The 9742-nt window shown below is 37.0% G+C and overlaps 1 protein-coding gene across 1 annotated transcript; it reads right to left on the reverse strand.

Moving 5' to 3' along the window:
• Positions 1-8483: 8483 nt before the first annotated feature.
• LOC131415537 (olfactory receptor 8S1-like) lies at positions 8484-9418 on the reverse strand. The gene is given in 2 exon segments (XM_058557385.1): positions 8484-9097; positions 9100-9418. Coding segments are annotated over 2 exon segments (933 nt in total).
• Between the last annotated feature and the right edge of the window lie 324 nt (positions 9419-9742).

Below are 9742 nucleotides of genomic sequence, written 5' to 3' on the forward strand. Positions count from 1 at the left end.
GCGCACGCACCCAACTGCTAAGCCATGGGGCGGCCCCGAGTTTTTCTTATTTTTACAACAGGCTTGTCCATTATAATGATAAAATGAAAAGAGATAACTCCACCCTGGAAATATTATTGGGCCTTGTGTTTGTAGTTTCTATATGAAATTTTGTAATACATTTTATGGGGTTTTTTAGAGTTACTATTTCAAGCATGTAATGAATTATTGTTAGTAATTCATGTTTTGGATTATTAAAATTTCTAAAGTCAACACTTTTTATTTCTTATCCGAGGGAGGGAGAAGTCATCAACATAAAGTATATTCACATTGTTGTGCAACAGAACTCTATAACTTTTTCATCTTGAAGAACTGAAACTTTATATCCATCAAACAACAACTCCCCATTTTCCCCCACCCCAAGCCCCTGGCAACCACCATTCTAGTTTCTGTTTCTATGAGTCTAACTACTTTAGGTACTTAATATAAGTAGAATCATACAATATTTGTCTTTTCATGACTAGCTTATTTCACTTAGCATAATGTTGTCAAAGTTCATCCAGGTTGTAGCATGTGACAGGATTCCTTTCTTTTTTAAGGCTGAATAATATTCCACTGTATGCATATGCCACATTTTCTTTATCCTTTTATCTATTAATGGACATTTGGGTTCCTTCTACCTCTTGGCTATTGTGAGTAATGGTGCAATGCCATGGGTGTGCAAATACATCTACGAGATCTTGCTTTCAATTCTTTTGGAAATATACTCAGAAGTGGGGTTTCTGGATCATATGGTAATTCTGCTTCTAATTTTTTGATGAACTGCTATATTGTTTTTCACAGTAGCTGTACCATTTACATTCCTACCAACAACGCATAAGGGTTCCAATTTCTCCACATCCTCCTCAACAATTGTTATTTTCTGGTTTTTAAAAAATATTTATTGAGGTAACATTGATTTATAACATTATATAAATTTCAGGTGTACATAATTATATTTCAACTTCCGTATAGACTACATCTTGTTCCCCACCAAAAGTCTAGTTGCCACCTGATACTGTACACACGTACCTCTTTACCCCTTTCACCCTCTCCCCCTTTCCCCGTCTGGTAATCACCAATCTGTTCTCTGTATCTATGTGTTTGTTTGTTTTTTTATCTTCCACATATGAGTAAAGTCATATGGTAATTGTCTTTCTCTGTCTGACTTGTTTTGCTTAGCATAATACCTTCAAGGTCCATCCATGTTGTCTCTAATGGCAAGATTTCATCTTTTTTGTGGCTGAGTAGTGTTCCATTGTGTATATATACCACATCTTTAACCATTCGTCTGTCAATGGGCATTTAGGTTTTTTCCACGTCTTGGCTATTGTGAATAATGCTGCAATGAACTTAGGAGTGCATATATCTTTGTGCATTTGTGTTTTTGTGTTCTTTGGATAAATACCCAGATGTGGAATAGCTGAATCATACAGTAGTTCTATTTTTAATTTTTTGAGGAAGCTCCATACTGTTTTCCATAGTGGCTGTACCAATTTACATTCCCACCAGCAGTGTATGAGGGTTCCCTTCTCTCCATATCCTCTCCAACACTTGTTATTTCTTGTCTTTTTAATAATAGCCATTCTGACCAGCACAAGTTGATATCTCATTGTGGTTGTGATTTGCATTTCCCTAATAATTAGTGATGTTGAACATCTTTTCATGTGCCTGTTGGCCATCTGTAAATCTTTGGAAAGATGTCTGTTCAGATCCTCTGTCCATTTTTTGATCAGGTTGTTTGTTTTCTTTGTTGCTAAGTTGTATCAGTTCTTTATATATTTTGGATATTAATCCCTTATCAGATATATGATTTGCAAATATCTTCTCCCAATTGTTAGGTTGTCTTTTCATTTTGTTGATGGTTTTCTTTGCCATGTAGAAGCTTTTTAGTTTGATATAGTTCTGTTTATTTTTTCTTTTGTTCCCCTTGCCTGAGGAGAAGTATTCCAAAAGATACTGCTAAGACCAAGGTCAAAGAACATACTGCCTATATTTTCTTCTAGGAGTTTTATAGTTTCAGGTCTTACATTCAAGTGTTTAATCCTTTTTGAGTTAATTTTTGTGTATGGTGTAAGATAACGGTCAACTTTCATTCTTTTGCATGTGGCTGTCCAGTTTTCCCAACACCATTTACCGAAGAGCCTTTTCTTTCTCCATTGTATGTTCTTGGCTCCTTTGTAAAAAATTAGCTGTCCGTAAATGTGTGGGTTTATTTCTCAGCTCTTAGTTCTGTTCCATTGATCTTTTAGTCTGTTTTTCTACTGGTACCATGCTGTTTCGATTACTACAGCTTTACAGTATATTTTGAAATCAGGGAGTGTGGTACCTCCAGCTTTGTTCTTTTTTCTCAGGATTGCATGGCTATTCAGGGTCTTTTGTTGTTCCACATAAATTATAGAATTCTTTGTTCTAATTCCGTGAGAAATGTTGTTGAGATTCTGATAGGAATTGCATTTAATCCGCAGATTGTTTTACATAATATGGACATTTCAACTACGTTAATTCTTCCGATTCATAAGTGTGGAATATCTTTCCATTTCGTTGTGTCTTCTTCAATTTCTTTCAACAACGTCTTATAGTTTTCAGTGTACAGGTCTTTCACCTCATTGGTTATATTTATTTTTAAGTGTTTTATTCTTTTTGTTGCAATTGTGAAAGGGATTATATTCTTGATTTCTCTTTCTGCTAGTTCATTGTTAATGTATGGAAATGCAACTGATTTTGGTATGTGTATTTTGTACCCTGCAACTTTACTGTATTTTTGAATTATTTCTAATAGTTTTTTAGTGGAGTCTTTAGGGTTTTCTATAATAGTATCATGTCATCTGCAAAGGGTGATAGTTTTACTTCTTCCTTTCCACTTTTGGATGCCTTTTATTTCTTTTTCTTGCCTAATTGCTCTGGCTAGAACTTTCAATACTATGTTTAATAAGAGTGGCTAGAGTGGGCATCCTTGTCTTCTTCCTGATCTTAGAGGTATAGCTTTCAGTTTTTCACTTTTGGGTATGATGTTAGCTGTGGCTTGTTGTATATGTCCTTTATTATATTGAGGTACATTCCCTCTATACACACTTGGTTGAGAATATTTATTATGAATAGATGTTGAATTTTGTCAAATGCTTTCTTTGCATCTGTTGAGATATCATGTGATTTTTATTCTTCATTTTGTTAATGTGGTGTATCATGTTGATTGATTGGTGAGTGTTGAACCGTCCTTGCATCCCTGGAATTCATCCCGCTTGATCATGGTGTATTATCCTTTTAATGTATTGGTGAATGTAGTTCGCTAATGTTTTGTTGAGGTATTTTGTATCTATGTTCATCAGGAATATTGTCCTCATCTGGTTTTTGTATGGCTTAATGCTGGCCTTGTAAAATGAATTTGGAAGTGTTCCCGCCTCTTCCATTTTTTAAAAGAGTTTGAGAAAGATTGGTATTAATTCTTCTTTAAATGTTTCATAGAATTCACCTGTGAAGCCTCTTCATCCTGGGCTTTTGTTTGTTGACTGGTACTTTTTGTGTCTGGCTTGAGAAATCCTTTACTGCCTTGATATTACAAAACATTTTTCTATGTTGTCTCTAGCCCTACAGTTTCACTTTTCACATTTAAGTGGATAATCTACCTGGACTTAAATTTTGCGTATGCTGTGCCAAGGCTCCGGTTTCATTTTTTCTCACATAGATAACGTCTTATCCTAGCAAAATTTATTGACTACTATAAATCAAAGTTCTATATACGTGTTGGCTATCACTATTTTCCATAGAAATATTAGAATTAGCTTGCTAAGTTTTATGAAAATCTTTGGTGAGATTTTGTGTGGAATTAAATAATTAAATAATAATTAAATCTATAATCAACCTGGGGAGAATTGACATTTTTATTTTATTTTTTTGCTGAGGAATATTCACTCTGAGCTAACATTTGTGCCAGTCTTCCTCTATTTTGTATGTGGGTTGCTGCCACAGCATGGCCACTGAGGAGTGGTGTAAGTCTGCATCCAGGAACTGAACCCAGGCCACTGAAGCAGAGTGTGATGAACTAACCACTAGGCCATGGGGTTGGCCCCAATATTTTTATTTTGTTGAATCTTCTAACTTATATATAAAGCTGGCTGAGCTTTATTCCATCTCCCCAACTTCAAAAAAAGAGCTTTTTAGAAATCTTATTTCTTCTTGAGAAAGAAGAAATTATTTCCTCTTCTTTGTTTAATTGCCTTTTTATGAGAGTTTATTCATTTTATCTAATTTTTCAAATTTATTGACATAATGTCATTCATATTATACTTTTATATGTTTAATCTCTGTAGTATTTTGTTTATGTCTCCTATTTTGTTCCTAAGATTGTTTATTTGGGGCTTCTGTTTTTTTCTTGATTAAACTTGACAGAAGTTTGTCTGCTTTATTTGTGTTTTCAAAGAACCAAACTTACTTTTTATTAAATTGAGAAGTTATTGACATATAACAGTATATTAGCTTCAAGTGTACAATGTGATGATTCAATATTTGAATATATTGTGAAATGATCACCATAGTAATTCTAATTAACACCCATCACCACATATGGTTCCAAAATTTTTTTCTTGTGATGAGAATTTTTAAGATTTACTCTTTTAGTGACTTTCAAATATATAATACAGTATTATTAACTGTAGTCACCATGCTGTACATTATATGCCCAGGACTTATTTATTTTATAACTGGAAGTTTGTAGCTTTTGACTCCCTTCACCCATTTTGCCCACCCCTCCTCCTCCTGCCTCTGCCAACCACCAATCTGTTCTCTGTATCTACGAGTTTGGTATTTTTTTCAACTGAAATATATATATATATATATATATATATATATATTTTTTTTTTTTTTTGTGAGGAGATCAGCCCTGAGCTAACATCTGCCAATCCTCCTCTTTTTTTTTTTGCTGAGGAAGACGGCCCTGGGCTAACATCTGTGCCTATCTTCCTCCACTTTATATGGGACACCGCCACAGCATGGCTTACCAAGCAATGCGTTGGTGCGTGCCCGGGATCCGAACCAGCGAACCCCGGGCCGCCGCAGCGGAGCACGCGCACTTAACCGCTTGCGCCACCGGGCCGGCCCTCAACTGAAATATATTTTACATATAACATTGTATAAATTTAAGGTATATAACATGTTGATTTGATACATTTATATATTGTAATATGATTGCCATTGTAGTGATAATTAGCACCTCTATAAAGTTACATAATTATTTCTTTTTAGTGGTTGGAATAATTAAGTTCTAGTCTCTTGGCAAGTTTGATGATTATAACACAATATTGTTGTCTATATTCACTACTCTGTGCATTAGATCTCTTGGAATTATTTACTACCTGTTGCAAGTTTGTACCCTTAAACAACATCTGTTCTATCCCAGCACACCTATCCCCTGGTAACCACCATTTTAATCCTTGTTTTTATGAGTTTGGCTTTTTTAGATTCCACATATAAGTGATACCATGCAGTATTAGTCTTTCTCTGTCTGACTTATCTCACTTAGCATAAGGTGCTCAAGATACATTCATGTTGTTGCAAATGACAGGATGTTCTTCTTTCTCATGGCTGAATAATATTCCATTATATATATTTACATATATATATCAAATCTTCTTTATCTATTCATCTGTTGATGGGCATTTAGGTTGTTTTTATATCTTAGCCATTGTGAATAATACTGCAATAAACATGGGATTGCACATATCTCTTTGATATCCTGTTTTCATTTCCTTTGAGTATACACCCAGAAGTGGAATTGCTGGATCATATGGTAGTTCTATTTTCAATTTTTTGAGGAACCTCCATATTGTTTTCCATAGTAGCTTAACCAGTTTACATTCCCACAACATAAATACTCTACATTTGATAATATCTACCAATAATGGCTTCAGACACCCTTTTCGGGGCTTAAAAAGAGATTGCAGAACCTATGATGCTACCATAGTTATCACCAACCCCCTCATTCCCTGGCTAAATAAAAAATTTGGGATGGAAAAAATGGGGGAGGGTGTTCATTTCATTGGCTTTATTGGTAATTTAGTGTTTGTGGTGGGAAGCCATTTCCTTCTCTTCTCATGGAAGGAAGGATTGCTTTCCTTTTGTAGAACCCAAGTGAATGGAGTCTTAAGAGACGCACACGCAAAAATAGAGGATGCCTGCAAGCAGGAGAGATCTCGTTCCTCTGTTGGACTTCTGTTTCAGCAGTAGACTTGCTGATCTTTCCTCTATGTGTATCTGAGCCAGGGAGAGAAGACCTGGAAAAGCTGACGGGGTAGAGAGGAGAGATGGTAATGCAGCAGCCTGCTCACCCACTGTTAGTCATGGCAAGGATGTGTGAATTTCTTGGGGAAATTGACTCCTGGGGAGTCAATTGGTCATCTTAGTAGAGAGCTGGCTTTGGACTCTCTCGGTTGTCACATCCAAAGTGATTGTTGGGGGAGGTTTCCCCTGCAGCAAGATGCTATGGGGTGCTGCTGGTATTGCAGAAGAGGCGGGAGAAGAGAGTGAACTGGAGCCAAGTCTTCTAGGTAAGGGAACTATACAGAGAGGAGGATCAGCAGGATCTTTCAAAGAACTCTCACATGCCTCCATCAGAGCCAATGTTTTTACAACTGCTGCCCTGAGATCAATTTTTTTGGTCAGCTGTTGCTAACGATAAAACAAATGATAATCAACAGTGAGAAAATAACAACAGGACTAATCACAGGAAGTCTCTTGTTCTGTTCCCTCTGCCTTCTTTTATGCTCCTCAAATTGGAGGAAATGGGTCTTGAAGAGGTGGTAGAGGGTATGTCTCTGGACCATATTAGGCTTCTTCAGAATAGTGAGATCCCAGCTCAAATCTGCATGTGAGGAAGGAGAGGAGTGAGACTTCAATTAAGTTTGGGGTACATGTCTTAAATTAGAATCTATATTTATTAAACAAAGTAATCAGAACATTAAGGATCTGCCTAGTATCTCTTTAAACAATAGGAAATGGAGATTACACAGCCCAGTTGATTAAGTGACTGGGAAAAAAGCCAAAATGATTTCGTGTATATATACCGTAGAGTTGTGACTACTCAATAAATGGATTACCTTAAAATCTTTATGTACAGGTGACATTAGAAGAAAATATGTACCTAAGTATGGGTGGTGGAATTATTTTTGATAGCCATCATCTTTTCTTTAGCACATGTGCTTTCTTACTATAACTTTAAAAATTGGAAATACAGATGTGTTATTAATTAGTACATGATTCAGTATATGTTTTATGTGTGAAAAAATAAAGTAAAATGGAACTTAAAGTGCTTTAATCTATTACTCATATACATGTGCTATTATTCTTATTATTGTTATCAAGAAAATAACATTGAGTGAGTGCTAGTTATCATACTTAAAACAATCAATTTTGAGGAAAATCATAAATGGTGCAGAAAAATGTCTCAGAAAATACAAATTGGTGAATCATATAACACATACAGCATATTTTATATACCTTGCTAAAATATATGAAAAGGAAATTACTTAAAAACAATTGATTAGAGCCAGCCTGGTGGCCTAGTGGTTAAAGTTCAGTACATTCTGCTTTGGCAGCCTGGGTTCGGTTCCCAGGCATGGAACCACACCACTCATCTGTTAGTGGCCATGCTGTGGCAGTGTCTCACATAGAAGAACTAGAAGGACTTACAACTAGAATATACAACTATGTACCGAGGCTTTGGGGAGGAAAAATAAAAGAGAAAGATTGACAACAGGTGTTAGCTCAGGGTGAATCTTCCTCAGCAAAAAAAAAAAATAAATAAATAAAATAAAAAATAAAAAAAATTTGACTAAAAACTCTTGCATTATCCAAATAGGCTAAATGGAAAAAACAATGCTTAAAGGAGGTGAACTGTTGGACAGGGATAAATTTTCCTTAGAATGAGAGACACTTTCCTTCATGTTCTACCTCCCAAGTGCAGAGTTCTTGGCATCACTCAAATCACCTGACGATTACTCTGTCCAGAATTTTTAGCACTTTCGTCTATCTGCATGGGCTTCCCAGTCAGAGCTCAAACTCCTTCACGAACCCCAAGTTTATAACTTTGTGTCCCTGAGATTCAACACTTTTTGGGGAAATCTTATGGTTTTCAGTGCCTTTCTGTACATTTAATTCCAAAAAATAATTCAATACACATACATTTTTACTCAGTATCAATAAAATGATAGAGGAATAAATTACGATTAAATAAAATTTCTGGTCTAGATGGCTATATATTCTATTGATCTACCTTTGAGCAGGATTTAATCCGAACCATCCTCTCCCACCAGGACCCCACTCTCAAAGTATCACTGTGCCTCTTTCTTAAGCTTTTTTTGTGATATCTTTCAGCATCTAAAACAGTGGCCCATCAGGAAGATTTTGCGTCAACTCACCAGATATCCTGAAGTCTGTAGCTCTTTCCTGATTCATCAACTCTTAATAGCTTGTTACCAGTGCCATTGCAAACATTTCCCCAAGGTTCTTCTCAGAGCTGCCTTTACTTCTTTGTTTTTCAGGCTGTAGATGAGGGGATTTACTAAGGGAGTGACCACACTATACTGTATGGAGAATATCAGCTCCAGATGTGAACCTGAGGTTGGCATGAGATGACGGAGGAAAGCTGAGCCGTAGAAGCAGCTCACTGCCATGAGGTGGGAGGAACAGGTAGAGAAGGCCTTGCTTCTGCCTGTGGTGGAGCTGATGCTCAGGATGGTGGACACAGCGAGTGTGTAGGAGAAGAAGATCAGAAAGAATGTACCAAAGCCATGTAACAGTGTGGATCCAACCAGGACAGTGACGTTTGTGGAGACATCAGAACAGGACAAAAGGAAGAGAGAGGGCAGCTCACAGCTATAGTGGGAGATAGTATGGGCCTCACAGAAGTTCAAGTTCATAGCCAGGGGGATGTTGATAACTGCATCCAGAAAACCCAGGCCCCATGAAGCCCACACCAGATTCACACACAGCGGGCTGCTCATCACCTGGCCATAGAGCAGAGGGTGGCAGATGGCAGCATAGCGGTCATAGCCCATGGCAGAGAGCAGGAAGATTTCTGTTCCCCAGTGTCAAACACAAAGAAGGCTTGAGTCAGGCATCCCTCTTCTGAAATGATTTTTCTTTTAGATAGGGGGTTCTCCGGAAGCTTGGGCACTGTGACTGAAGAGAAGCAAAGATCCAGGAAAGACAGGTGACTCGGAAAGAAGTACATAGGTGTGTGGAGGTGGGGATCAGCTCTGATTACCAGCAGCATCATCAGGTTCCACATCAGGCTGAGGAGGTAAATCCCCAGGAACAGCACAAAGAGCAGAACCTGGACTCTGGGGTCAGCAGACAGCCTGAGGAGGATGAACTCAGTGATAGTGCTGTGGTTTCTCAAGGCCATTTATAGAGAATGTTTCCTAGAAATAAATATAGGAATGGACTTGAAATTTCTCTTGACTATGCCCAATTACAGAGGTAGGGATCTCCTTTTATGTACATACCTCTAATTATTTAGATTTCCTATGTGACCTTAAAGACTATCTAGAATGCTTCCTTCTCCTTCTGGTGCTCTGTATCAAAGTCACTATGATATTTCCATATGGCTGCTATTCTACTTTAAAGACCGCTGAAGAAATTTGCTAATTTTTCCAGAATTTGTCCATGATGAATTTATTCTATCTCCTTCAACATCAGCAATGTTCTGTGTATGTTGTTCACATTGTAG

Source organism: Diceros bicornis, chromosome 17 (assembly GCF_020826845.1).
Source record: "Diceros bicornis minor isolate mBicDic1 chromosome 17, mDicBic1.mat.cur, whole genome shotgun sequence".
NCBI classification, from domain to species: domain Eukaryota; kingdom Metazoa; phylum Chordata; class Mammalia; order Perissodactyla; family Rhinocerotidae; genus Diceros; species Diceros bicornis.